Raw genomic sequence first — 27,195 nt, 5'->3', positions numbered from 1 at the left:
ACAACGAAACACGAGCCAGAAGAGCTTTAAGTCCAACAGTTTCTCCCACTCCGCATGATATGGAACGCGCGATGGTCAATTACAAGACACAAGACTTGAGTGGTGCCCTGTATTGCACTGCTGTCTCCGTTGGACAGGGAAATGTCAGCGCACTAAAAGCACCCGTGGTCCATAATATACTGGAGTAGAATAAGATCAGCGAAGCGGTAAACAAGTGCTAGGCTGCGAGCCTGAGGTGGAATGTAAAACACACCTCACAACCGTCGACAGTCGAAGTCAAAAGACACGTTTGAGTCACGTTGGTCATAATTACCTCAGCACGATCAGTGATGCGTATGACCAAGATTCAAAATGTCCTCTCGGGACAGATTCAAAGTTATCCATGGAATAAGAAATACATGAAGTCCGGATCCTCGATACTACATAGTGATTATAAGTACATTACGCAATAAAATGATGCGATAAAGTCCCATTTAAATGTCCACTCGCTGTCGTTTCCTTGGAGGTTCTTCCTCGTCCTCTTCCGCATCAACTTGCTCCTGATTAACGCCTGTATCATTCCGGGAGTTACGAACCCCGTAACACCCAGCGAAGTGGTCGGAGAACTCAGAAATATGGTCAAAGTCCCGCAGGCAGCGCTTGCACACATAGACTGGAACACCGTGACATCGCTCGACGACTGCTTCCCAGTCAATGTCGGCAGCGATGTTGGATAACAGCTTGGTGATAGCATCCATGGATCGTTGGTGGCAAGTCGCAATGTGGCGGCCCAGACTGCGTAATTGCATGGGCTTGCCTTTGCACGTGGAAGCTGAGGCAGTGTAGGGACATGGTACCCGCGTGGTTCTGTCCGTGGAAAGTGGGTGTGTCGCGGTGATGTGATGTTGCACTCGAACGGCGGTGGCAGACGGGGGGAACACGCAAAGGCAGCCATCGAAGAGGCAGGGGATTTGGAGAATTTCCAGTGGAATAAATGGAATCTTTGGAGGATCCGGAGTCGTAGTAGTAGGACCGACAAGCGGGGGTGCATGGAAGGGGATCACCCATGGAGTAATCGCGTCTACAGCAAGGGTTTGAGCTCGGAATGCGTCCATGAAATGGGTAGCAATGATTGTGCGGACGCTACGCTGGACGTAGGCAGGAGCGTTTGCATAAGAGGTCAAAACCTGGCGACTGTAATGCTAGTGAGCAATGGCCTGGGAGAAATGTGACGATGAAGAAACTTGCGAGGAGATCGAGAGAACCGCTCTATGAGATGTGTAATGGTTGACAAATGCAGCGATTCTAAGGACGAAGTTAGTGCGCCACACAGGGACGAGCCAACATGTCTCTCACGGATCAGACACTCGGGTGGTAGCTTCAACTGGTCTAGAAACCAGTATAGGTGATAGCTCTGCGCGTTTTTAGATGCACGGTCATCGCAAGGGGCGCCAGTCACCTGCGGGTGCGGAATATGCACTGGTTTCTTGATTGTTGTCCGCTTGGATATCCTCCGTGTTGTCCATATGCGGCGCTTGATTCCGGGGGCTTAGAATTACGCGACGCTCTTTGCCCTCTACGGTTTCCGAGAAGTGCCAATCACTAGCAACGAAGGGTTCATTTATGCCACATGCCGGAGGCAGCGACTCTGAATAAACGCGCCTGAGTGGCAGCGCCGGCTTGAGCGAGATAACTTCCATGACGACTTTCGAAGGCAAGATATCGGACATGTTGGGCGTAAGACGCGAGCGGTGCGCTTTCGCGCCTGTTTATATGAGGCAACAGGGTGATCAGACACAATGCGCGCTGAGCGTTCCTCTTTCGGCAACCAGCGCTTTGAATGCGTCGATCGCCAGAGCGGTGGTAAGTTAGCCACGCGTAAGCCAGATCGCCTTCCTCCTCCCGTGAGTTCGTGTTTGCGTCGCCACACAGCGATAATTTGCCACGTTTTTGGTCTTGTCTGAGTCTTGTGAGGGCGTCGAGGAGAGCAGCGTGAGAACACATCACAATCACATCAGTGACATCACGCCACCACAAGCGAAAAATTAGCTTCCGAGGTCGGCACAGGGGTCACCTTTCCTCCCGACGACCATCTCACCCCCCGCAGCCTATCTTCCACCCATACAGCCTACGCTTTCCTGTAAATATCGAGGTTTGTGGCCTCCAGGACTGCGGAGCCTTGGCTGTGCTGACGTGTACCCATCTTAAGTCCGACGAAGTAACCCCTGTATCCGCCAGCAAAGCATGACGACCCATCCGGACACAATAGACGGTGTCGAAGCAAGAGATGAGCCTAACGGGGAGAATGTGAGCACCGTAGGTGCAACTGACGAGGTGCGCTTGCCATCGGGCCCTGCTTTATCAGCTCTGACAAAGAACACGACAGACGGGGAAGAAACGGCCCACCACCCGTTCGCAAACGGGGACAGGCGTGAAAGCGCCTGCAAGAGACGATAGTGATGTGTCGTCTGCCCCGAAGCAGGGCAAAACCAAGGCGAAAACGAGCAAGAAACGAACAGTGGAGCAACTCGATGATGAGCCTGGAAAACAGTCACGCGAAAGTGCACCCATTACCCCCGCGGCTCAGGAGATCGCAGCGACAATCGCATCCGACCCTATACCCCAGCCAACCCCACACCCTCCACCATCTCACTCGGTTTTCATCGATGCTCGGCCTCACAATGTCGGTCTGACTCCTGTCTTCGGCCTGGAGCCGCCCAATAACCGCAGCCGTGTTGTTCTGCCTACACCAGTCCCCAATCTTACCAAGAAGAGCCGTGGTCGACGAGTTCCCGCCGTCGGGGCCAATGGAAGCGCTGCTGCCAGTAGTATGCCCGCTGAAGAACTCGGTTTTCGAGAGATGGAAACGCGCTTGCATGTTTGCAAGGTCGATGGGTGTGGGAAGTGTTTTAGACGAGGTGAACATTTAAAAAGGCACATTCGCAGTATTCACACCCACGATAAACGTGCGTTGACTGCTTTTCGTCCTTTTACTTTCTAATTTTTTGGCATATAGCTTTTCCTTGTACCTTCACGGGCTGCGAAAAGTACTTCAATCGACACGACAACCTTTTGCAGCATCTAAAGGTTCACCAGCCGCGGGAACTTGCTGCAGATAAACCGGCGGATGAAGGTATCGAGCCTGAAGAAGAAGACGAGACCCCGCCAGCTGCCGTAACGAGTTTAAGTCGGCCTAACAAACGCCGTCGCATGGCCAAGCAGTCCTCGTTGTCGCTTTCGCATTCATCGCGTTCTTCTCCTGAATCCGAACCTGCGCCGGTGTCCGCGCCAGTATCGGCGCTGGCCAAGGCCATCTACTCGCAACAGCTGCGGTACCGTGGGGCCGTTGGCTATCAGAGCATGGGGGATTCAGATGATGACGCCGAAGAGGGCAGCGGGCAAAGGGCAAGCAAATATAACGAGTCGCTGGAGCGTGGGATGTCGGATTTGAGAACTAGTGTGTCAAGTGGGGATCGACAATAATAGACTGCAGCCTTGTTGCAGTCATCTACGTTGGGTTGTGTTGTCCCTGTCCATGGGCATATTGTAGTGTAATGCGCAGTGTAGCCTAGTGTTTTTTGGATTCACAGTTTGGTTTTTTTTGGACCTCCACAGCCCATCCTGCTACCAGATATGACAAGCGGGAGTAAGGGAAATGGGGAAGGAGTGGTTGGGAAGAAGGAAGAAGTATATTTGAGACATTAGCGACTGTAAAAAAGTGATTTCAACTAATCTGAATAATGGTACATTCACATAGTACTACATTTGGCGGCCCGCTACCAGTACATACATGTAAGTAAACATTGTCCTGACACGATATAGAAGAGGTACTATCAAACCCGCGTCCTAGTCCGTCTGATTTACTGCGACACGAACGAATACGACCCAGAGCCGACCTGAACCTTGTCGCCTGAAACGTTGGTGATGCCTTTTGCCTGCGCCACGGCTGTACCACCCTCCGTCATAGTTCTTGTCGTGCCCGACCCGAACGACACTGACGCGCTTACACCGACAGGGATCGCAATTTGCATCGAGAATGACTGGCCCTTGGTGTTGTACGAGACTGATAGTTTTCCGTAGGGCGTCATGACCCACCCACTCGCGCTGGGGATCGAAGCAGTGAATGCAGGAGCAATGCTGACCGTTTTGTAGGCCGTGCTGGTGGGTTGGATGCCGAGTACAGATTGGTAAAACCAGTCTTCGTAGGTGCCAAGGAAGAACTGAATCGAGGTAAAACTCTAATAACACAGGAATATAGGAAAGAGCCTACGTGATCGCGCGAACGCCCTTCGAGTTGCCAATGCTCCCAACAGGTCGTTGCCCCATTTTGGATCCAGAAGCCCCAGCTGGGCAGTGTCGTCTGCTGGATTAAACCCATCGCAACATCAGAATGACCATAGGCAGTCAGCATGGGCAGAATGTGCTTGGTCCCCAGGGCGCCAGTGTTAAGATGAACTCCGCGGGAGTTGACATCAGCAGCGATACTGTCTGCGACAGCTTGAGCATTGCTGGGACTTGTTGTCAAGTTGAAAGCGAGTGCAAGAAGATTGTGGGTTTGGCGATAACCGTTGTCGCCAACCCCAGTATAGTGACCAGAGGCCCAAAACGCGTTGTTGAACGCGGTTTTGACCTCGGCAGCTTGAGAGGCGAAGAGGTTCGCATCGTCAGTCTTGCCCAGCGTCCTAGCGATACTAGTCATAGCATCGAGCATACGATATCTACATAAAAGCGCGTCAGAATCAATGCGATGAGACAAATCAGACTTACAAGTAAGCCGTTGCAGGTATCCTGAGATCTTCGATGGGATTACCACCATCTGGAGGCAAATCCGCCGCCACCCAGTCACCCAAGACAGTGGTCGCTAGATTACCCGGAGAGCGACTCAGCTCAAATTCGATATAGGACTTCATGCCTTCGTAGTTATCTGAGAGAATTCTCGCATCACCACGGTACGAGTAGATCCAGGCAGGGATCAAGATGAACGCAGAGCTAAGCAGAAAGGTAAGTAAGCGATCAATGCATGCTGTAGGCACTGATCAACTTACTGCCATGTATCTGCTTGATTATCTGCGCCCCAGCCACCCGATGGCGCAATGACTCCCGGAGGACCAGGGCGACCAACTGGGAGCGTGTCAAGAAGGTCCTGTGTGTACTTCGCAAGGAATTCTTGGGAGTTTAAGTTGAAAAGGTACATTTCCTGTTTGGTGGTAAGCGGTCAAGCATCCCTGAAGAACGACATAAACTCACAGCACCGAGCTGAGCATCGCCAGCCCAACCATTTTTCTCCCAGACAGGGGTATCGGTAGGAAGACCGTGTGCGTTGTTGAGTAAAGTGCGGACAGCAGCGGCGTGAAGCTTGTTGAGCAAATCTAAAGAACAAGTGAAGTCACCCGCTACTGCAAGGTCATCGTTGACCAGCTGGGCGGTGAGGTCGGAAGGTTTGGGAGGCGAAGATGATGGCCAGCCGGAGATTTGGATATACTGGAATCCTGAAATGACATTAGACGACGAATGACCGGGTGTTTGGAGCACAAACCCTTGTATGAGAATTTGGGCTCGAACACCTCTGCAGAGCGTCTTCCCGCCAACCAATACCGGTCCGTTTGGAAGTTGTTCGAAAAGTAGTGTAGGTTATCTGTCAAATTAAATCAGAATTTTGCTTGAGAGTCGGGAACAACAAGCCTTCGTAAACAACGGTGCCATCTGGTTTGAGTTGCTCTCCGTAATGGATGGTCACCAAGCTGCCTTTCGGACCCGTGACGGTAAGCTTGATCCATCCAACGACCATATAGTCGAAAGAAGCCACGTATTGCCTGACGGCAAGATTAGTACAAGGTCTCAACGAAGAACAACAACACTAACCCAGGGACAGGCTGAGTGATCTTTATTGGTAGAAGTTTTCCGACGACCTTGGTTGGGGGTTGTCTCGCATTGACCAGAACACCCTTGGGAGCAGTTCCAACCAAAACATCCCTCCATTTACTGTCGTCAAATGCGGGTGTATTCCAGCCAGAAATTTCGTAGCTCGCTAGAGAACACGGTTAAAACGCATTGGATGGCCAACGCCAACACGCACCATCGTAGTTTTCGCCCCCATAAAGATCATCCAATCGAGTCGGCCCCTCGATATTCTTCCAGCTCCCGTCACTCACGACACGCTCTCTCGTCCCATCAGTGTAGATGACACTAAGCACCATGCGGAAAACCGGCTCGCCCCACCATGGCGCGTGCTCCCAAGCCCAAGCAGTCCTCTGCGTAATGCCATACCGCGACCGACCGAGTTCGACCCCAAAAGCATTGGCATCTAAACAAACATTTATGACCAAGATTTGACTCGATTGAGAAAAGACACGCACTGCTTCCTGCGTTGAGAAGGTTCTTCACATCGACTGCGACATATTGCAGTCGTGTGTCGTACTTGGTGAAAGCAGGTGTCAAAACATGGTCGGATATAGGCTTTCCGTTGAGTTGAATAGCAGCGAATCCACCTGCGGCGTAGAACACACGGGCTTGAGATATCCTCTTGCCTACAACTAGTCAAAAACAATGCAGAGTAGAATGGAAGTGATTCACCACCACGAGTACCGCTGAGAACAAACCGTTTCCGCAACAACGGTGCTGGATGTTCGCCCAATGGATCGGGAACGCTCACGTCACTATTCCAAGGCGAAATCCCGTATTTTCCCAAAGCGCTTGCTGCCGCCCAGGAGCCATCGTTGAAAGTTGGAGCTTGCCAATCCGACGGAAGGCTTCCTACACAAAACTCAACGACAAGTTCACAAAACCAGACTGCCACGTACCTCCGAACGCTTTCCAGGCGCCATCAGTAACGATAGTCTCGTTGGTACCATCCGAATATACAATGAAGCCAGTCAACAAGAATCCTGCCGGATTGCTGCTGGTTCCACCATTTGTCGCCGTCGCAGCGAGGACGAGTACATTCGTCCCATTGACAGTGACAGGGGCCGTGGTCGTACCCGCACCAAGTGGCACAGAAATGGTTGAAGCAGACTTCCAAACGTCTGCTGCGTTCCCCGAGGTTCCAACTTGAACACCATTTGCCCAAAGCGTGAACTGGTCGTCGCCTGTTGTGACGATCTGCGCAGAGACCGGAGTTTTCGAGGAAATTGGGAATGCTCGTCGGAAAGCAGCCGTGCCAGGATTAGTCCCACTGGCCGCGCCAGGGTCATTCCAAATCCAAGAAGCGGCCGAAAGAGGGGGAAGTGGTCGTTGTGGAAGAGCAGGCGCGTTTTTCCCGATCCAAGTACTGGAGCCCCAGTCATTTTGCGAAAGGAAACCGGTTATGAACGTCGATTGAGCAGATGCAGAGCCCGCAGACGAGACAACTGCAACACTCCAAAAGTATTGAGTGTCGGAGGAAAGGGCGGGGCCAGCGTATGGCGCGAGGTATGGGGTGGAAGAAGTGACAACCCCGGAGTCCCAAACGTCGGATTTCCCGGCGCTGGTGGCAGAGACAGTGAGGCGGTAGGAGGTTTGTGTTACGCTGCGAGCATTTGAAACCAACTTCCACGAAAAACGAGGAGAAACGTCGATGCCAATCGGGGCTCCTTGATTCTCGACCTGCAACGAGTTGATAGTGACTAGAGCACAGTGAGTTGATAGGGAGAAAGGTAGAAAGACGACATACTTTGTGCTTCAGTCCTTTGCACCCCTGCAAAGACACCAAGTAGCACGGTAAGCCCGACGAGCCGCATTTTAATGCGGATGGAATCGTGGTTGCGCGCATTGTCGACGTTCACCGCTCAAATACTGCTGGATTACATTGAGAAGAGGCTACACCAATGTGCAAAAGGAATCATACCACCTCTTCATGTGACGCGTGGATTGAGATTCAGATGGCGTTTCTCGATGAATCTCATCTTCTCGCATTTCGTTTAGCGTCCAGCGAGCTTCCTTGTGGCTTGCAAGTGACGATTCGTCTGCCAACATGGACGGAAACGCCAAGTGATCGGCCTTATCGGTCTGTCGCGTGACCTGTGCCGCAGTTCGCCGCCGGCACGGCATCTGGTCGGGGATCCACCCACGCGGTTCGGCCATTTTGATTTCGTCTTCTTTCACCACCTCGTCCTTGAACAAATTCGGTATGTCACCGTCGCTCAGCATATAATCACTACGCTCAGGTACCGCGGCCCCTTGTTAGCAAGTCTACACCTGGAAACATCATCTTGTGATCCTAAACATGGACGAGTCGGAATCTGACCACGACGTTGACGGCAACGAGGGTAGGATCGAGGAAGCCAAAAGACAAAAGCGAACAAGGGCCTCCCCGTCCAACAAGCAGCCGTTGACTCAGAGATCTAGTGCAACTTCAGTTGTAGCTGGGCGCTCGCACCCGACCATTGCCGATGTTCTTGCGAACAAACCCGGAAAATCCAACAAAGTCCGGTCCAAAGGTAAAAACGGCAAACGGTGAGTCGACAGGGTTCGCCCCAGCAAGCAAATCCCCTCTAAGGTTCTCGAAAGCCTACCATGGCTCGATCGCCAGCACCGTGCCATCATCCGGATTGTCTACCAGAGCGATCCCGAGAAATACACCCACTCAAAACTTGCAAGCATCATGGGTGTTAACTCCAATCAAATTTTCAAGGCCATTCATAATAATTACACAATTCCCGACGAGGACGACGATTATGCATGCCTCGGCGCTGACGGTGAAGAATGGAAGAAAATTTTCCCCCCAGCAGTGCGTATTGAATATTGAGCCAGTGACAACACAATTTACATCACGTTCTGTGCAGACAAACTCTGAGGGAGATCGCTCAACTCACAGAGTACCTGTTAAATCGCGCCGCCGCAAGTCTCAGATTGGTCACGTTTCTTATACTAAACGGAATGAAATCGAGCCGGAAGCACCGGCAAGTGGAAGCGGCGTGAACAGTCTCACTGCTGCCAAAATTCCTGCCAGCAGCGTCGCTAGAAATCAACAAACCCGCGTTATCGAACGGTTCAACCCAATTCGTCATATTGTCCGTGAGCGACCCGTGCTCGCCGTACCGCCCCATGAACTTGCACGCTCTGGAGCATCCCAGATTGTCCCGGCTTCGCAATCAATTTCAACATACGATACTTCACATCTCAACAATGTTGATGACGAAGTCCGATCCTTCCTGGCTAACATTATGCACTTCGATTTAACCCACCATATCCCGCTCCTACAAGCACAAGGTTTCACTCAGATGAAGTATTTTCGAGGCATGGCGGGTTGGAATAATCCAGAATGTGTCAGCATTGCGGTGGAAAAGTTGTTTGGTGGGGAAGGCAAAATGACTGGTATGGAGTTGACATTCTTGAGTATCGCAATCACAAAATTGGTGCCATAGAGGGTTATAGATTGAAAAAAAATATTAGAACGCTCATTTTTGCTGCTGCTACACTTGCCCCATCTTGACCCACATACCACCCTACATTCACGTCAACGGAACAATCCTACCCCGAAAGAACTAAGCATACCTTTGCATAGAGGGTCAAGTTTGACTCAGGTATAAACAGCTCAATGCCTTTCCTCCCAGGCTGGCCTTTCCAACTTTCTGGTACACGCGCAGCCGGCGGTGCTGCCTCAGGATCCAGTTTGATGGACGAGAAATGTTGCAGGAGGCGAACGAGCACGAAGGACATTTCGTTGTAGGCAAATTGTTGACCGAGACAGATCCGTGGCCCAGCGTTAAAACTATACATGATGTTTATAAGCTTGGGCTGGTAACAGCGTCGACAACATACGGGAGGAACTGGAATGGATTCGAGACCAGGTATTTCTGAAGTCGTTCGTCGATAAAACGGTCGGGGTCAAACTCCTCCGCTGAAGCAAATGGTATTGGGTGATTTTTTTTCACTTGAAAGTCGTCGTACCGTCTTCTCCCCACAAGTCCTTCCTCCGATGCATGAGCATTACTGAGTAAGATATCCTGCGCAATCGATGAGTTGGCACACAAGCGCAATGGGCAATAACGCCACCAACGGTGTTCTGCCAGGAATGTAGATGGGCCTCTGGGCCGGATCCGGGGACGGCCAGACGGTGGCATTTACAGTTTCCCTGAAGCGGTATGATTGAAGGCGGTGACCACACAAATGCCCTACCGAACATTGAATGGTCTGAAGGGCAATCAGTGGGTGTATAATATGTCCTGAGATTGCCACGCACACAGGAGGGTATATGCGCATTGTTTCTATTTGGTATTTGGTAAGCATTTAAGAAGCCAAACGCGAGAAAAAGTACCATTGAGAACGGCTCGAAGGTACTTCATCTTCTTGATATCATCGTATGTCGGAGCATTCGTCGGACCAATGCAGTCCAATATCTCTCCTCGAAGGCGGCTGAGCACATTGGGATGTCGTGCAAGGCTTTCCAAGTTATATCAGTCGATGGCGCCACATTCAAAACCGACAACCAACAAGTATATGGTGGAGGTCAAACCGCTCATTGTAGTGTCTCTCCCAGCTGGACCGAGGTAAATTCCTGGCCTCGGAAGATTAAAAGCCCTCACCGAGCAGGATATTCAGGCTGATGTCCCATTAGATAAAGCCTAGTATCATGAAGCTAATAGACAAACATACATTTCGTCTTTGAGAATCTTGGCGTCTGAAGGAGAAGCAGACTTGTTTGAGCTTGCGTTGTGGCGAAAACGGCACCACATACCTGAAGTAGACTTGACCAGATCGTCCAACAATGTCATCTCATCATCCTCCATGTTCGGCTCATTCTCATTACGACCTCTATCAACAGCCCGTTGGATGATGGGGTCGAGATAACCTGCGACAATGGCCATTGGTTTCGCGGTCGCATCTTCAAAGATTTCGTACAAGGGCCATATCCAACCGGTTCGCTCGCGGAAGGCAAGGTGTGTCAAAGCCTGCCCAAATGCGGTGGTAAACCGTATCGCAGCCTGAGCACGCGGGGAGTCTTGCGTGTTGTTGGGGATGACGAACGAGGATGGGAGGTTATGTGGGTATGCTAAGGAGGCTTCGAGACTGTCGACAGATTCACCGAAAAGAAACTCAGTTGCCGAATCCATGGTGAAGCGACTAATGAGTTCCTGTCAGTGGCATAAGAAAGGAACAACTTGAAAGGTTTATTTGAAAACTAGCCGAACCTGAAAGTCTACGGCAAGTCCTTCACGCATCCGTTGTTTAATGAGCGAGATGGCTTGGGTAGCATGGCGGTCAAAAATTTCGAAGTGGCGAACCCGATCCCGGCTGAAGTAGGGCCTGAGGAGTTGAGCAAATTATAAAAGAAGAGCCAACAGTCCTACCTGGACATGGAGCGATGGAAAGACCACAGGTCGCCGTCCGAGTTGAAGACACCTGTCTGTCCTTGTCTAAGTTCTAGGTATGCACCTGAAAAGACCACTCACACCCAGTACAGACTCCATTCCATTCTTAAATCGTTCTCCCTTGATGTTGTTGTTGAAATCTGTTGCGAGGATCGCTTGTATATGCGCTGGCTCGGTGGTAAAGATGTGGTTTTCCCATAATGGCCAAATGTTGACTATCTGGCCGAGTTTTGCTTGTACAGCACGAAGTTCATCGCCTGAAGAGGTCATCCAATGAACATGAGTATTAAGACCATGGAATGGCATACCGAGATAACCATGCTCTGCCTCATGCAGTATCCGCTCGATAAAGTCAAAGTTCCCAAATTTCTTCCCCGAAAGATACGGCAATGGTCGTGCCCCAAGTCGACGCGCCTCTCGACGATGTTGAATGTTTGCTACCACGTTCCGAAGGATGAAAAGCCCAATTCGCGCAAAGAAGGTGCCAACGATGGCGGTTGCGAGCGGAATGCGCAGCAAGCCAGAGCGCGTGGAAGCGCGGTGGACAAATATCACCAGCGTAGCCGGGAACACGAGCTGCCGCGTGAGGAAACGCAGACCTGGCGTCAACACCATGGCGGTGGACTCGAAGTTTTTCCTGGTGCCGAGTTGGATCTGATGCGACCTTGGCAGACGTCACCCATCCCGCATCATCGGCAGATCTTAAGTTGCCGTCGACCAACACATTTCATCAGGAACCAAGTTGGCAAGAGATTCGTACTTCATACTGTTGCTCGCATTATTGACCACTGTAAGTCGCGCAGGAAACACAATATGTAGCTAGACTAAAAGATTTCTCAGCTGGAACAAGCGTGCCCTGAGCTCTGGTCTCATTTCCTTCATGTCGACCTGGTCCGATCGACGCCGAACTGAATGCAAGTTGAAGGACGTGACACAGATCACAACCGACGCCACGGCCAGCGCGGTTCAACACGTTGTATGCCTCCAAAATCAAATTATGGCGGGACAGTCAACTCGGAGCTATCGCGGCCGCCAAACGCCTTTTGCTCCCTCCGTTCATGACCGATGAAATTTCACCAGAAGTCGCGCTTTCATGGTCGCGTCTGCAGACAGTCAAGGTCCGTCGTCGTCGCTGCTCATTTCGACAAGGCTGTTGAACTTCCCACAGTATGTGAATGGTACGCCCACAGAGACTCATGAGCTGCGAGTCCACTAAAGACACGATGTAGTCGCAAGCTTGGCTATCTTGGTGCGTTCCGTCATGCTCCGGCAACGTCTGGCTTCAACCTCCGCAGCTTTTCGACTATTCTCTGACGTTGGACCTCGAGGTACATGCCTTACTCTCTATCAAAATTCCGGCGCGAACTTTGTGCAGATCTCTCTCCTATGGCCGTCGCGCATGTCCACCTCAAAAATCCTCTTCTTTTTGGCGCGTTATACGCCATTCTTCGACGTCCCACTGGGATTATACTGTGCGTCTCGTCCTATTAGGCTATGGCGGCGGTATACTTACTTCTGCCACTTTTTGCCAGATGTACTTGGCCCTGATATCTCCATACCCGTTCGTGCCCGTTTCACCGCTGTTTTTCACTCAACGTATCCAGACCTGCTTCAAACTTAATACCGCCGCAACAAGTATGAAATTTCTTCTTGGCGTTGCCCTCATCACTCATCGTCTGGTTCCGCAGTCATGAGTGTATTTGGAATCTGTGTCGGAGAAGGTTTGCCGGCTGCTACAGTCGACGGTTGGGGTGTTAACCGTTCTTCAGGAATCCTTGTCCTACGAACTTATGCGCTAAGCGAGCGCAGACAGCGCGTTCTTCTTGTCTTCGGGAGTGTTTACGCGGTGGGTTCAATTCCAGTGGCTGTCGCGTTATTGCTTATTCGCCTTGACCAGATCGCGATTGTGACCACAATAGTCCTCATCACGCTTTTCCTTCGCAGTATGGTTTGTGAGTACGGCCACTTCCATGGCGCTCTCGATTCAACTTGCCTCTTAGTCGGTCCACCAATACACCCCCTCATCCCGGGCTGCAATGAGACTGGTGGGAACTTCGTTGTAGTTGGAGTGTGCTTCATTCTTGTCCTCGTCAATGAGACGGGTGTGTACTTTGCTTTACTATGGTGTCACGCCCAGAGCTAAGGAACTCTCTAGCGCTGATGGTTTATACGCTGGTGCTTGGCTGGCGCAAATATCGACATTTCCGGAACCCATTCGTGGTTACGCTCTACCGCGACGGCATCGCCTACTTCATCTTCTTATTCAGTAAGTGTCGTTGAACGATATGCATAGACCTCTGTGCTCAAATTCGCCTAGTGGGCTCAGCAACCAACTTTGCTATTCTTCTTGCTGGCGAGGTCCGTGTTACTGCTCCTTGTACGATGTCCTATTGATATTCCTCGATGATAGGGCGAGCTTCAAGAACTCCTCAACACCTTCATCCGTGTCATGCATTCCGTTCTCTCCACGCGCGTCCTGCTCAATTTGCGGGATGTGGAAAGAAAACGACGGCGTCTCGAAGACTCGCTGGAGCTGCAAGCCACAATCAGCGGAACACGCATGCATTTTGCTGGACCAACTACTGTGGGGGAGAATGAGGCGGAGGCAGTCGTGGGAGTGAGGTGACGAATCGAATCTTAGGAAGTATACTGTATCGCTAGAACAATCACAATGTATAGTAGCGCATTTGCATCCGTCGGCTGGGCACATTCAACAGCCAACGATCTAAATATAGCGGGCCACTTCTCGCGATTCCTGTCAGGTTTGCGGCCAGTGGCGACGCCGCGGCGACCAGCCTGACGGTGGTTACGCCAAGCACATATAATTTCTCCATCCGCTGGCCATTGACTTTGGCTGCGAGGACAAGGCTGTAAGCACTGGTAAGAGGCGGTGGCTTGATCGCAAATAGCAAACAAAAACAAAATGCTTGAGTGATAACTTTGGTAGTACATGCAAGTGCCATGAGTGAAATCGAGACGAACTAAGTGTCAAATGCTGTGGCCAAACATCAAGTTTGCCAATCTAACCCATCTCCTCGTCGACATTCAATGCTTCTGCCTTCGCCCGCTCCAACTCTTCCCAACTAGGAAGCCCATAGATCTCAGGCAACTCGTCCCAAAGTTTCCTCCTTGCCTGGCGATGGTACTCTTCCGCCTGCTTCAAACAGTACGCGCAAATAAGGTTCTCGAACGGCGTCCAGTCTCGATAGCTCCCCAGGGGATCGGAAATATTCCAGTTATGAACGTTTGCGAGGTTTTGAACGCGGTAATCGTCGCACTCCTTGAGACTGGTGCAGCCCTCGACAAATGGGATGCGGAGGAACGGAAGAATAGGGGGACAGGCCAGGCGCTGTTTGGTGTAGCTGACTATGGTCGTTTCTTGGTCAACGGGACTGAGGAGGGGCCACTGGGGCGAGTTGAGGATGTCCCGCATGTCGGAGTAGCAAAGGAAGTAGAAGGCGGTGGGGAGCACCCAGGAGGCCCCAACTTCGGAGGCGACGCGAATAGTGAGTAAGGAGTCGTCGAGCCCGTCTGAGGAGAAGGTTTCCGTCCCTGAAATCTCGTACACAGCGAGGGAAGTAGGGTAGCCGGTGTCGAGATGCTGCAAGGCCCTGCGGCGGAGAAACTGCACATCGTACTTGTGGGAGAGGCGGAGGATGCCGGATATGGTGGGGAGAGTGGTTTTCGTTGGTGGTGGCTCGAAGAAACTGGATTGTAGCAACTTCAGATTCCCCGCGCCACAACAAAAGTGATCAGACACACCTTGAGTCGAATATAGCCCTTAAAAACACCTCTACATCGGCAGCACTGTCGTGCAGCTTGACCACAGGACATCCGTCGATACGCTCGTCGTCGTCGTCATCGGTCGCCACAGAGTCAAAGGCAAGCATGTCCTTGAACACAGTTGACCTCGCCGCCAACACGCCCTTTGACACTCGGAACACTCGATCTTCGGCGCGTATGATCAAATTGTCTTCGGGAAACCATAGATCTGCCACGCGGGTTGGCGTCGTTGCGGTCGGCGTCGAGGATGAAGAGGCAGCAGCAGCGATTTGCATTCGTCTTTGGTGGCTGCGGACAACGTGTGCGTGTGGGACGTGATGACCAATGTCGCTTGACATCGATGACTTCCCACCCCTGATGGACGACTTGGCCATTGCGTAGCTACTTGCGTGCAAAATAGAAATCATCAAGTACATACTCATTCGACTCGGAGTTGTTGGTAGGATGATCGCGGAAGTATGTCGTTACATCTAGGGCCCGCCCTGCCAAGGTGCCCCACAAGCGAGAGGACGGCTTTGAAGTGAGGAGGACCAGGCTAGCTCGTGCTGGTCAGGTTCAATTAGACGGCCTGAACTTGCATACGAAAGCGAGCTGAAGCTAGGACCAATCAACTTGAAGTGTGGCTGATGACTAAGCCGATTTCTTGCTTCCAACTTTTACTTGGGTTGAACTCGCGGCACTGTGCCACCGCCGCCATCCTCTTTCGCAAACTCGGAGAAATTGTGTATACCAGCTTGCCCCCATGACCGTGTGTCATTTCTTCTTCGCGCATCCACTTCTTCTGATCCCTTGCGAAGGGTCAATTCATCCACGACGGGCCGTTCACACCTCATGACCGCCAATTGCGACAGAGTGTTTTATGGATATAAGTTCTGGCTACATGAACTCGCCCTCAAACCCATCCAATGCGACTTTCATTGGCTGCTTTGGCAGCAATCAGTGTTTCGCTAGTTCAAGCCATCACAAAACGGCAGTCATTCGAAGACAATAGTGCTGAGTATGTTTTTCCTATCGGCTCCCGTGCGTCCTTTACTCTCCTTCCTTGCACAGAGCTGACTCAAAGCAGCGGGCTTCTACAATGGGAACTCCAGTGCGGCAGTGACCATCGATCAACACTCCATTCTCCTCGATGGAAAACGCATTATGGTATTCTCGGGGGAGCTTCACCCCTTCCGTCTCCCAGCACCTGAGCTGTGGTATGACGTTTTACAAAAGTGCGTCCATTCGGTTGTGTGCTTCGAGCCTGACAGAGAGCATTTATAGATTCAAAGCAGCTGGATTCAACGCGTTGTCTGCCTACTGTGTGTTACGCTTCTAGCTCAACATTCCTAATAGAAGTAACCTCTTTCTAGGGCACTGGGGTCTTTCTGCGCCAAACGCCAATCAAGTCCGCTTCACAGAACACAATGATTTGACCAAGTTCTACACCGTCGCGAAGGAAGTTGGCATACTAGTCATCGTTCGGCCTGGGTGTGTCCCTTTGTTACATCTGCTGCTCTCTCTGACACTGGCATGACCACAGACCGTATGTAAACGCGGAAACGGCTGCAGGTGGCATACCTGGTTGGGCAACAAACATCCCAGGATTAGCACGCACCAACCAAACATTGTATCGAGCCGCATGGGAACCATAGTGTGTATTTTCGCGAGTTTTCATCTTGACTCAAACAAGACATTTCAGCGTCCGGGCTTTCGCGGAGGCCACTGCTCCCTTTCAGTACCCCGATGGACCCGTTATCGCCGTCCAAAGCGAGAATGAATATCTGACCAGTGCGACCGCGCACATCGCTGGTCTCAACGAACACATGCAAGACATCATCAATGTCCTTCGAGCTGGCGGAATCACCAAAGTACCAACAATTCACAACGACCGCAATGCTGCGGGTCAATATGCGGGGCCTGGGCTAGGCAAGGTTGATCTCTATGGAAGCGACTCTTACCCGTTGGGCTTCGATTGCGACAAACCAGAGGTTTGGTCTGAGCTGACTACTCGTATGTTTCTTCATTATATCGCCGTTTAGCTAGCTTATATCTAGCTAGAATTGGACACCAGTCACCAGAGATGGAACCCCGCTGAACCACTCGCGCTTTTTGAATGGCAAGGTGGCGCGTTTTCGTACTGGAGCGGTCCCGGCTATGATCAGTGCTACCAGTTAGTCAACGAGCAATTCGCCAACGTGAGTCTGCCTGTGGCACATCGTTAACATTAACAATGTTCGCAGGTGTACTACAAGGTGATCATAGTATTATCGCTCATTACCCATCTCATAATTCGGTTCGCAGAACAACTACGCCTCTGGTGCCGCTTTGCAAAACCTGTACATGACATACGGCGGCACGAATTGGGGGAATATGGTGAGTGTCTGACCGTTCAAGCTATTTACGTTGCTCAACCCCCGATCCAGCATTGTACGAGTACGTGGATTTTCATTGGACGTCAGCAGTTCCAATCATGCACTGTACAGCAATATACTCTAGCTACGAGTGAGACTACAGACTTGTCGAATGATCTAAGCTGATAATAATCCAGCTATGGAGCTGCTCTTGCAGAAGACAGGACACCGACCCCTAAATTTGACGAGCTCAAACTGCAGGGCTATTTCCTACATGCCTCACCCGACTACCTTCTTGTCGGACGCGTTGGCAATGGCACGGTCGGCCTCGGCACCGCCTACAGCACTTCCACAGACATCTACACAACGAATTTAGAGTCGCCTAAGACCGCCGTCAACTTTTATATCGTCCGCCAAAGGACAAATACCAAAACTACCAACACAGACTTCAAGCTCAGTGTCAACACGACATTGGAGGGCCGAATTCTTATCCCGAAGAACGGCAATCTGACCTTGGCGGGAAGGGAAAGCAAGATCATTGTGACGAACTATCCGTTCGGAAAGTCGAAATTGGAGTACTCGACTGCCGAAGTTTGTCTATCCTGCTGTCAGGGCTATAATACTCAATTCGTACAGGTCCTAACATGGCAAACCTTTGATTCCGTAGGTGTTCTCTGTTCCCTCTCTTTTGTTCTTGATATCATGTGTATAGCTCGACACAATTGTTCTGTACTCCCTCAAAGGACAGTATGTCGAAATTGCTGTTGAAGTTCCTCCCAAAGTTAAGGTATCCCACACCGGCTCGACAACCATATCGGCCGTTACAACGGGAAAGGTAATCTCTGTGCCTTATAACAAGTGAGAAACCAATGCTTTCTAGACCGTTACAATTTCCGGATCACCCACCGGTCTTTCAGTGATCACTTTCGGCAATACTCGTGTCATCGTCGGCGATAAAGAGACAGTCTCCAGTGCTTGGGCTCCACGACTTATGAGCACAGCAACTGCCAACCATGCACACTACGATCTGACGCCAGAAACTCCCTCGGTGCTGATTTTTGGTCCATATCTTGTTCGTTCTGCAAATGCACACGGGACAACTCTCCAGCTCACTGGAGATTTGAATGCGACGACCACTCTCGATATATTTGCATCGAAAAAATTCAATGCAATTACCTGGAATGGCGCTCCAGTCCATGTTAGCCCCAGTGATATCGGCAGCTCACGAGGAACACTAAACTTCCCCGCGAATCTTCCCAAGGCCAAAATTCCGGTCCTCGCTGATCTAAACTGGAAATGCGCGGACTCTTTACCCGAGCTTCAACCTTCATTTGATGACAGCACCTGGACATTGGCCAACAAGACTTCGACGCAAAGGCCCCAGCAACCAACAGGTGGAAAAGTCAGTCCACTCTTTTCACGTTCAAGGCCGTCCCTCTGAACATGTTCACCTTAGTTTGTTCTATATGCCGGTGAATATGGATATCATGCTGGACAATGGGTTTGGCGCGGTCATTTCACCGGTGCTGCCACTGGCGTCAAATTATCGATTCAAGGGTGCGACTCCTTGATTCTTCGATACCGTCGCACTCAACAGCACTTACATAGCGGTTTCTCCTTTGGTTACTCCGCTTTTATCAATGGGCATTTTTTGGGTTCCGGACAAGGCAGTTCGATCTCACAGACTGGTGTGGATTTGCTGTCCCCAACATTTAACTTCACCGCTGACCAGTTGGTCGTTGGGGATAATGGTGAGAAGATGCGCGCTGTCAGTTGATGCTACGACTCACATTTCGCATAGTCCTCACGATCATCCATGACTCAACTGGGCTCAACGAGGACTGTGCGTATCGATATCTAATCCGAATGATGTCGGTTTGATTGTTTTGTTTCTTAAGATAACATCGACGATGAACATAAAACTCCTCGAGGGATTCGTGGTTACCAGCTCTTGTCTGAAGATAACAACGACTTTACCGAGTGGAGGCTCGCTGGAAGTGAGTGTTAGATATTTGTTAATTTGATTCACTGACGGTTCGAGGCAGATGTCGGCGGGGAGAATGCACCCGACTATGTCCGTGGGCCATATAACGAGGCACGTGTTTTTCTCTCAACTTCAATTTTTCGTATGTTAATATATCGACAGGGTGGATATTGGTTTGAACGGGTTGGCACTCATCTTCCTGGCTACGATGACTCCAAATGGACCCCATCGTGCTCGCCATTAACGGGCATCTCCAAAGCAGGTGTCACTGCATATAGGACCACATTCACCCTCGACTTGCCACCAGGCACGGATATCCCGCTCGCCTTTGACTTTGCCTTGGACTCCACAGCACCATATCGGACGCTGATATATGTCAATGGATGGCAATTTGGTCGGTAAGTCTGGGACACCTTGAAATCGGGTTGGACCTGACTGAGTTTACTACTTAGTTTCCTTTCATCACTCGGACCGCAAGTCAGCTATCCAATACCAGAGGGAATCATCAACCATCACGGCAAGAATGAGGTTCTTGTCACTCTCTGGGCATTAAGTTGGTTTATTCCCCTGTTCATTATGACTGGAGCTGACTGTCCTTGCAGATGCAAGCGGCGCCAAACTCTCGAAGCTCCAGCTGAATAAACGGGCAACTTTGACCTCCAGCAAACCGGCGTCAGTGAAGATAGTGGCGGCCCCTGGATGGAAGGAACTGCGAGGGGCCATTGGTATTAGAACAAACTGACGAATACAGTTCGAATATGCTACATTGTGCTACCTACAACTAACTGCAATGGTCATTGATCGACTGAGGTAGTGGTAATCCAGCTAATACTTGGTCTGTCGCTTGCCGCGGCATAGACGGCAAACTGACAAGTCACGGTCAATCGTATTTGCGAGTGAGTTACTCGGAGTTAAGTACATATGTTGCTCAGGCTTCGGATAATAATATCTTGGGTCAGAGTCGACGCTTCGCGCTGATCCTCGATGCAGAACACTATCTGGAGAATTTGACGTCACTGGAGCTTCGATGTAGCATCCGAGTTTTCGTCTACCGCAAAAATCTCCAACAAGGCGACTTAACTCTCCATTTGAATCGTTATTGGCATCTAGCATTCGTTTATCACCGTGGAGGAGCTTCGCTCCGCTTGAGGGCAACTGATACGGCATACGACAAGTGCAACGCGAGCAGGCCGAGAGGCCCTTGACTAGCGTTTCAATGTTGACCACCAAGCTGGTAGAATCGTCACTCGAAGCCAAATCGAAACAAAATCCTCGTGGCCAGAATGCGCATGACCTTCGTACGTGATGAGAGAAGTGGTCAGATCGTGCACAAGATGTTTCCATTTAGACTTGCTAACAAAGGGCCATAGGCCGAGTGAAGATGACATAGCGAGATTCTTCGAGGACGATGTGGTGGAAGATGAAACGGCCGAACCGTGTGTGGATCCCGGACCAAAACAAGCATGTGCCGTGCCGGCGGCGGCAAACTGCGGCACACGTCACGCGACAACCTATTTCCTCTCAACTTGACGACAACTCGTCACTCCTCGAACCCAAACAGAATGCGAGTCGGTCGCCGAGAAGACGAAAAACGCGATTATAATCTCAATCCACGCGTCACATGGAGGGGTGGTGTGATTCCTTTTGCACATTGGTATTGCCTCTTCTCAGTCTGGTTGAGGAGTATTTGAGCGGTGAACGTCGACAATGCGCGCAACCACGATTCCATCCGCATTAAAATGCGGCTCGTCGGGCTTACCGTGCTACTTGGTGTCTTTGCAGGGGTGCAAAGGACTGAAGCACAAAGTATGTCGTCTTTCTACCTTTCTCCCTATCAACTCACTGTGCTCTAGTCACTATCAACTCGTTGCAGGTCGAGAATCAAGGAGCCCCGATTGGCATCGACGTTTCTCCTCGTTTTTCGTGGAAGTTGGTTTCAAATGCTCGCAGCGTAACACAAACCTCCTACCGCCTCACTGTCTCTGCCACCAGCGCCGGGAAATCCGACGTTTGGGACTCCGGGGTTGTCACTTCTTCTACCCCATACCTCGCGCCATACGCTGGCCCCGCCCTTTCCTCCGACACTCAATACTTTTGGAGTGTTGCAGTTGTCTCGTCTGCGGGCTCTGCATCTGCTCAATCGACGTTCATAACCGGTTTCCTTTCGCAAAATGACTGGGGCTCCAGTACTTGGATCGGGAAAAACGCGCCTGCTCTTCCACAACGACCACTTCCCCCTCTTTCGGCCGCTTCTTGGATTTGGAATGACCCTGGCGCGGCCAGTGGGACTAATCCTGGCACGGCTGCTTTCCGACGAGCATTCCCAATTTCCTCGAAAACTCCGGTCTCTGCGCAGATCGTCACAACAGGCGACGACCAGTTCACGCTTTGGGCAAATGGTGTTCAAGTTGGAACCTCGGGGAACGCAGCAGACGTTTGGAAGTCTGCTTCAACCATTTCTGTGCCACTTGGTGCGGGTACGACCACGGCCCCTGTCACTGTCAATGGGACGAATGTACTCGTCCTCGCTGCGACGGCGACAAATGGTGGAACCAGCAGCAATCCGGCAGGATTCTTGTTGACTGGCTTCATTGTATATTCGGATGGTACCAACGAGACTATCGTTACTGATGGCGCCTGGAAAGCGTTCGGAGGTACGTGGCAGTCTGGTTTTGTGAACTTGTCGTTGAGTTTTGTGTAGGAAGCCTTCCGTCGGATTGGCAAGCTCCAACTTTCAACGATGGCTCCTGGGCGGCAGCAAGCGCTTTGGGAAAATACGGGATTTCGCCTTGGAATAGTGACGTGAGCGTTCCCGATCCATTGGGCGAACATCCAGCACCGTTGTTGCGGAAACGGTTTGTTCTCAGCGGTACTCGTGGTGGTGAATCACTTCCATTCTACTCTGCATTGTTTTTGACTAGTTGTAGGCAAGAGGATATCTCAAGCCCGTGTGTTCTACGCCGCAGGTGGATTCGCTGCTATTCAACTCAACGGAAAGCCTATATCCGACCATGTTTTGACACCTGCTTTCACCAAGTACGACACACGACTGCAATATGTCGCAGTCGATGTGAAGAACCTTCTCAACGCAGGAAGCAGTGCGTGTCTTTTCTCAATCGAGTCAAATCTTGGTCATAAATGTTTGTTTAGATGCCAATGCTTTTGGGGTCGAACTCGGTCGGTCGCGGTATGGCATTACGCAGAGGACTGCTTGGGCTTGGGAGCACGCGCCATGGTGGGGCGAGCCGGTTTTCCGCATGGTGCTTAGTGTCATCTACACTGATGGGACGAGAGAGCGTGTCGTGAGTGACGGGAGCTGGAAGAATATCGAGGGGCCGACTCGATTGGATGATCTTTATGGGGGCGAAAACTACGATGGTGCGTGTTGGCGTTGGCCATCCAATGCGTTTTAACCGTGTTCTCTAGCGAGCTACGAAATTTCTGGCTGGAATACACCCGCATTTGACGACAGTAAATGGAGGGATGTTTTGGTTGGAACTGCTCCCAAGGGTGTTCTGGTCAATGCGAGACAACCCCCAACCAAGGTCGTCGGAAAACTTCTACCAATAAAGATCACTCAGCCTGTCCCTGGGTTAGTGTTGTTGTTCTTCGTTGAGACCTTGTACTAATCTTGCCGTCAGGCAATACGTGGCTTCTTTCGACTATATGGTCGTTGGATGGATCAAGCTTACCGTCACGGGTCCGAAAGGCAGCTTGGTGACCATCCATTACGGAGAGCAACTCAAACCAGATGGCACCGTTGTTTACGAAGGCTTGTTGTTCCCGACTCTCAAGCAAAATTCTGATTTAATTTGACAGATAACCTACACTACTTTTCGAACAACTTCCAAACGGACCGGTATTGGTTGGCGGGAAGACGCTCTGCAGAGGTGTTCGAGCCCAAATTCTCATACAAGGGTTTGTGCTCCAAACACCCGGTCATTCGTCGTCTAATGTCATTTCAGGATTCCAGTATATCCAAATCTCCGGCTGGCCATCATCTTCGCCTCCCAAACCTTCCGATATCACTGCCCAACTAGTCAACGATGACCTTGCGGTCGCGGGAGAATTTACTTCCTCCGTGGATTTGGTCAACAAGCTTCATGCTGCCACTGTCCGCACCTTATTAAACAACGCACATGGTATCCCCACGGATACCCCCGTCTGGGAGAAGAATGGCTGGGCTGGAGATGCTCAGCTCGGTGCTGTAAGTTCAGCATCTTTTGGATCTGAAGGTCACTGAATCAAGCTTTAGGAAATGTTCCTATTCAACTTTGACTCACAAGAGTTCCTTGCGAAGTACACTCAAGATCTTCTTGACACGCTTCCTGTCGGTCGTCCTGGTCCTCCCGGAGTCATCGCACCCTCCGGTGGTTGGGGTGCAGACAATCAAGCGGACCCGTGGCAGTAAGTTCTTTCTTTGGAACGACCCAACTTGTTATTTACTTTTCTTCTTCTTCAGTGCCGCCTTTATCTTCATACCTGCCTGGATATATTCGTACCGTGGTGATACGAGAATCCTTTCCGACAACTACGAGGGCATGAAGTCCTATATTGAATTCGAGCTTGGCCGCTCGCCCAATAACATTGCCAACACCGGTCTCGGTGACTGGGTTGCGCCAGAAAGCTCGCCGTTCGGCGGCAATCCGACTGAAGATTCACGGGTGTCAGCGACTGCATACTTGTCAGTAACTTATTATGGTCCCTCCTCTCCCCTGACTGGCTTTCATGTAGATATCGTATGCTCGATATCATGGCTGGGATCGCACGGACTCTGGGGAAAACTGATGATGCAAACCTATTCGCCTCGCAGGCTGCCGGCGTCAAGACCGCATTCAACGACGCTTTTTGGGCGAATGACCATTACGCTGGCGTTGGCGACAACGGTTATCGTCAAACACACAATCTTCTAGCGCTTGCCTTCAACTTGACAACGAGTCAAAGTAACGCCCAGGCGGTCGCAGACAGCGTCGCTGCCGATGTCAACTCGCGCGGAGGCCATCTCAACACTGGCGCTCTTGGTACCAAGCACATCTTACCCATGTTGACGGCCCATGGTCATTCTGATGTTGCGGCGGGCCTGATCAAGCAGACGACCTACCCGAGCTGGGGATTCTGGATCCAGAATGGCGCCACGACTTGCTGGGAGCACTGGGCTGTCGAGGCTCGCTCCCATGATCACGTGCGTTTCTTCCCATTTACCCGACCTCTCAACTCTGACACTAGTTTAGTTCTTCCTCGGCACCTATGATGACTGGTTCTACCAGTCTGTCCTGGGAATTCAACCCACCAGCACGGCGTACAAGACGGTCAGCGTTGCTCCTGCGTTCACCGCCGCCATTCCCAGCGCGAGTGGATGGGTTATGACGCCTTACGGAAAACTCTCGGTGTCGTACAACACCAAGGGCCAGTCCTTGTCGATGCAAATTGTCGTCCCTGTCGGGGTAAGCGCGACGGTGTCGTTTAGCAAAGCCACGACATTGACGGAGAGTGGTACCGCCGTGGCTCAGGCAAAAGGCGTAACCACGGTGTCAGGGGACAAGGTGCAGGTCGGCTCTGGGTCGTATTCGTTTGTAGCACAGTAGGCTGGACGAACTGGATTGGACTTGACTGTAGCAACTAGAGAAACGCCCCAAAATGAAATCTGTAGTATGCAAATACTATTATTATTGACCTCAACAGCAAACGCGGTTCAACTCGGGAGGAATCACTGTGCGATGCTACATTGATACATAGCTACCCGCACCCCCAGCACAGACTTGATGCCAGAAATACTTTTGTGTCCGCCCATAAATACCGTCTTTTGCTTTTCTTCCTACCCCGGGCCCAGTGATGCCAACCCGAAATAGACGTCCTTTCTGCGGCACTTGACTCGGGTGTTGCCGTCTCCGCAGTGGTGATCTTCTTCTGTCTCCAATACCCAAAGAACGAGGGGATTGAAGCGAGCACGATACAGAGCTGGTGGGGCAACGCTGCTCACAGTTCAAGACGGATGCACATTCGGCCCAGCAACTTGGTAGGGTAGCGGGTTGTGTCATGTCGGTATACTGTACGCAGGCTCATTGCAAACCTCGAAGGAGGTCTAAGTAGAAGATCATAGCCCCCAGTACTCGTGGGCCATACTTACACGCTCACGTGATCGACGCGATCCAATCGTGCAAGCTAATTTGATTGAAATGGAACGGCAAGGCTGAAATTGAATCTCCCATTCTTTGACATAAGATATCTACGCATTGTTAGGCTGATCCACCAGCTGCAGAGAGCCACTAGCAGCCGAAAGCCTCAGGCCGTTGCTTAAGAGTGGAAAAGGATTAGACGAAGGTCGTAAGGTGCATCCGCCCACCCGCCGGAACGGCCGCCGGAGGAGCACGAGTTGGAGATATCGAGGAGTCCGTTGCCAGCGTCGCGGCATGTATCGCACCCGGGGAAGCTGAAAATGCTGTTCGAGCAAATGCGGGCCAACTGGAAGTTTGATCAGTAAAATATTGTACCATAGGGACGTCCATACCGCAAGCAGAGCCAGTGCACCACATAGTCGTGCAGAGTGAGCCTCCCGCATTGTTTTGGCAACAAGCCGAGTTGGTCGAAGTGGGGAGATTCTGGATGTAGGTGCTCGCCGCAATGGCGTCCCCGGTAGAAGGGCTGCCGCCGCTGGTCTCGCAGTGAACAGAGCGCTTGGCGAGCGCGCCATGAGTCGCGTTGGTCGCTACTTGCTTCGAGATTTGAGCATTTATTGCCTCCAACTTGGCATTCAAGTCGTCTGCCACAACAGGCGAGGCACTAGGCGGAGCCGGAGACGGCGTCGCCATCGAAAGCGTCGCAGAGAGCGCAAGGAGGAGGAAAGAGCTGGAGACTTTGAACTGCATGAGTATGTTGGTTTGTTTTTGCAGCATTGTCCCCAGCTTAAATACCTTTTGGATTGTACAATCGACTCGGAATAGAGGACGGCCAAATCAAGCCGTCTGATCACCTATAGTGCACCATATTTCTCTCTAGTTAGAGGGGGGCTCATATATTTCGCCGCGCACCGCCGCGCACCTACCGCGCACCGCCGCGTCATCGGCGCGCACCTCTGTCACGCTGCCGCGCCAGTCACAGGGGTGGGTGCGGCGAAGTACTTGATCTGACATAATCATGTACTTCGCCGCTCACCCTTGTCGAAGCCGTTGCGTCGGTGATGCCGCGACAAGTACAGATATGCACGAGAGGGACCCTGCCGATCAACAGCTGAATCTCTCGGATTCTCACCCACAGTCTGTAGCACGCTCCAGCACTGTCATCGCGCGTCCAGCGCCGCCGCCCAAGGGTGCGCGGCGACATACTCAATTTTTATGATTTGAGATTTTAGTGGGGGATGATAGCCTTTGATGTCCTGTATGCACTACTGAAAGCCTCAGAAGAAAATTTTCAGTTGTTCTTTCTTAGTTGCCATTCTAAGTCATCACATGTTTTTGAGGGATTGTTCGATCTTGCGGTATTGCTCCAAGTTTCATATGAGTAGTGAGCCAGGTGGCTAGATATAATCAATAAGCCCACATCATGGGCATTGCACTTCGGCATAGGGCAAATTAAAGCATCACAGTTGACCAACAGTAATTTACCCCTGTCTGCACCACTACGCCAGTGGGGCCTCTGAATCACACCGCAAACGCACGCATATACGCTGCCAGTATCAGTAACAACTATCCCGCATTGTGGTGGCTTTGCTCGGCGCTGGGGGCTTGCCGCGTCGCTGATTTCAGAGCCGCGTCGGGGTGAGCGGCCAAGTGCTTGTTTGTTAGAATTTGAGATTTCATGGATTTTGCTAGCTAGAAGTATGGTATGTATA

General features: G+C 51.3%; 7 protein-coding genes across 7 annotated transcripts; 4 read left to right on the top strand and 3 right to left on the bottom strand.

Annotated features, from left to right (window-relative positions):
* Window positions 1–2,223: 2,223 nt before the first annotated feature.
* Window positions 2,224–3,462, top strand: MIND_01260700 (uncharacterized protein; the record flags this gene model as incomplete). The annotated part of the gene is made up of 3 exons (XM_037369090.1): window positions 2,224–2,313; window positions 2,366–2,945; window positions 2,996–3,462. 3 exons carry the CDS (start codon window positions 2,224–2,226, stop codon window positions 3,460–3,462), a joined length of 1,137 nt encoding a protein of 378 aa, XP_037214296.1.
* A 377-nt stretch (window positions 3,463–3,839) lies between these two features.
* MIND_01260600 (uncharacterized protein) lies at window positions 3,840–7,694 on the bottom strand (the record flags this gene model as incomplete). Its single annotated transcript, XM_037369089.1, has 13 exons — window positions 3,840–4,199; window positions 4,250–4,697; window positions 4,747–4,968; window positions 5,025–5,176; window positions 5,227–5,468; window positions 5,516–5,614; window positions 5,662–5,792; window positions 5,842–6,007; window positions 6,056–6,283; window positions 6,336–6,506; window positions 6,553–6,732; window positions 6,780–7,580; window positions 7,628–7,694. 13 exons carry the CDS (start codon window positions 7,692–7,694, stop codon window positions 3,840–3,842), a joined length of 3,267 nt encoding a protein of 1,088 aa, XP_037214295.1.
* Window positions 7,695–8,179: 485 nt separating this feature from the next.
* Window positions 8,180–9,320, top strand: MIND_01260500 (uncharacterized protein; the record flags this gene model as incomplete). Its single annotated transcript, XM_037369088.1, has 3 exons — window positions 8,180–8,409; window positions 8,464–8,683; window positions 8,739–9,320. 3 exons carry the CDS (start codon window positions 8,180–8,182, stop codon window positions 9,318–9,320), a joined length of 1,032 nt encoding a protein of 343 aa, XP_037214294.1.
* Window positions 9,321–9,368: 48 nt separating this feature from the next.
* On the bottom strand, window positions 9,369–11,891 carry MIND_01260400 (uncharacterized protein; the record flags this gene model as incomplete). The annotated part of the gene is made up of 16 exons (XM_037369087.1): window positions 11,576–11,891; window positions 11,349–11,524; window positions 11,247–11,302; window positions 11,088–11,202; window positions 10,634–11,030; window positions 10,552–10,576; window positions 10,482–10,498; window positions 10,390–10,435; window positions 10,214–10,338; window positions 10,139–10,163; window positions 10,075–10,089; window positions 9,956–10,030; window positions 9,847–9,902; window positions 9,718–9,796; window positions 9,451–9,667; window positions 9,369–9,401 (listed from the first exon to the last, which is right to left on the bottom strand). Exons 1-16 carry the CDS (start codon window positions 11,880–11,882, stop codon window positions 9,369–9,371), a joined length of 1,764 nt encoding a protein of 587 aa, XP_037214293.1. The 5' UTR covers window positions 11,883–11,891.
* Window positions 11,892–14,289: 2,398 nt separating this feature from the next.
* Window positions 14,290–15,472, bottom strand: MIND_01260200 (BTB domain-containing protein; the record flags this gene model as incomplete). The annotated part of the gene is made up of 2 exons (XM_037369086.1): window positions 14,290–14,974; window positions 15,030–15,472. The coding sequence occupies 2 exons, from the start codon at window positions 15,470–15,472 to the stop codon at window positions 14,290–14,292; spliced, it is 1,128 nt and encodes a 375-aa protein (XP_037214292.1).
* A 483-nt stretch (window positions 15,473–15,955) lies between these two features.
* On the top strand, window positions 15,956–20,109 carry MIND_01260100 (putative beta-galactosidase A; the record flags this gene model as incomplete). Its single annotated transcript, XM_037369085.1, has 20 exons — window positions 15,956–16,070; window positions 16,117–16,264; window positions 16,314–16,351; window positions 16,403–16,520; window positions 16,573–16,683; window positions 16,732–17,042; window positions 17,091–17,227; window positions 17,273–17,405; window positions 17,456–17,534; window positions 17,581–17,974; window positions 18,020–18,046; window positions 18,096–18,218; window positions 18,264–18,785; window positions 18,840–18,940; window positions 18,992–19,134; window positions 19,185–19,226; window positions 19,282–19,380; window positions 19,429–19,765; window positions 19,820–19,920; window positions 19,970–20,109. The coding sequence occupies 20 exons, from the start codon at window positions 15,956–15,958 to the stop codon at window positions 20,107–20,109; spliced, it is 3,219 nt and encodes a 1,072-aa protein (XP_037214291.1).
* A 997-nt stretch (window positions 20,110–21,106) lies between these two features.
* On the top strand, window positions 21,107–24,952 carry MIND_01260000 (uncharacterized protein; the record flags this gene model as incomplete). The annotated part of the gene is made up of 13 exons (XM_037369084.1): window positions 21,107–21,173; window positions 21,221–22,021; window positions 22,069–22,248; window positions 22,295–22,465; window positions 22,518–22,745; window positions 22,794–22,959; window positions 23,009–23,139; window positions 23,187–23,285; window positions 23,333–23,574; window positions 23,623–23,774; window positions 23,830–24,051; window positions 24,102–24,549; window positions 24,599–24,952. 13 exons carry the CDS (start codon window positions 21,107–21,109, stop codon window positions 24,950–24,952), a joined length of 3,261 nt encoding a protein of 1,086 aa, XP_037214290.1.
* Between the last annotated feature and the right edge of the window lie 2,243 nt (window positions 24,953–27,195).

The sequence above is a fragment of the Mycena indigotica genome (genome assembly GCF_014461135.1).
Source record: "Mycena indigotica strain 171206Taipei chromosome Unknown Mind.scaff0013, whole genome shotgun sequence".
Lineage (NCBI taxonomy): Eukaryota > Fungi > Basidiomycota > Agaricomycetes > Agaricales > Mycenaceae > Mycena > Mycena indigotica.
Note: the sequence above shows the minus strand (reverse complement) of the source record. Positions and strands in the feature narration are given on the sequence as shown.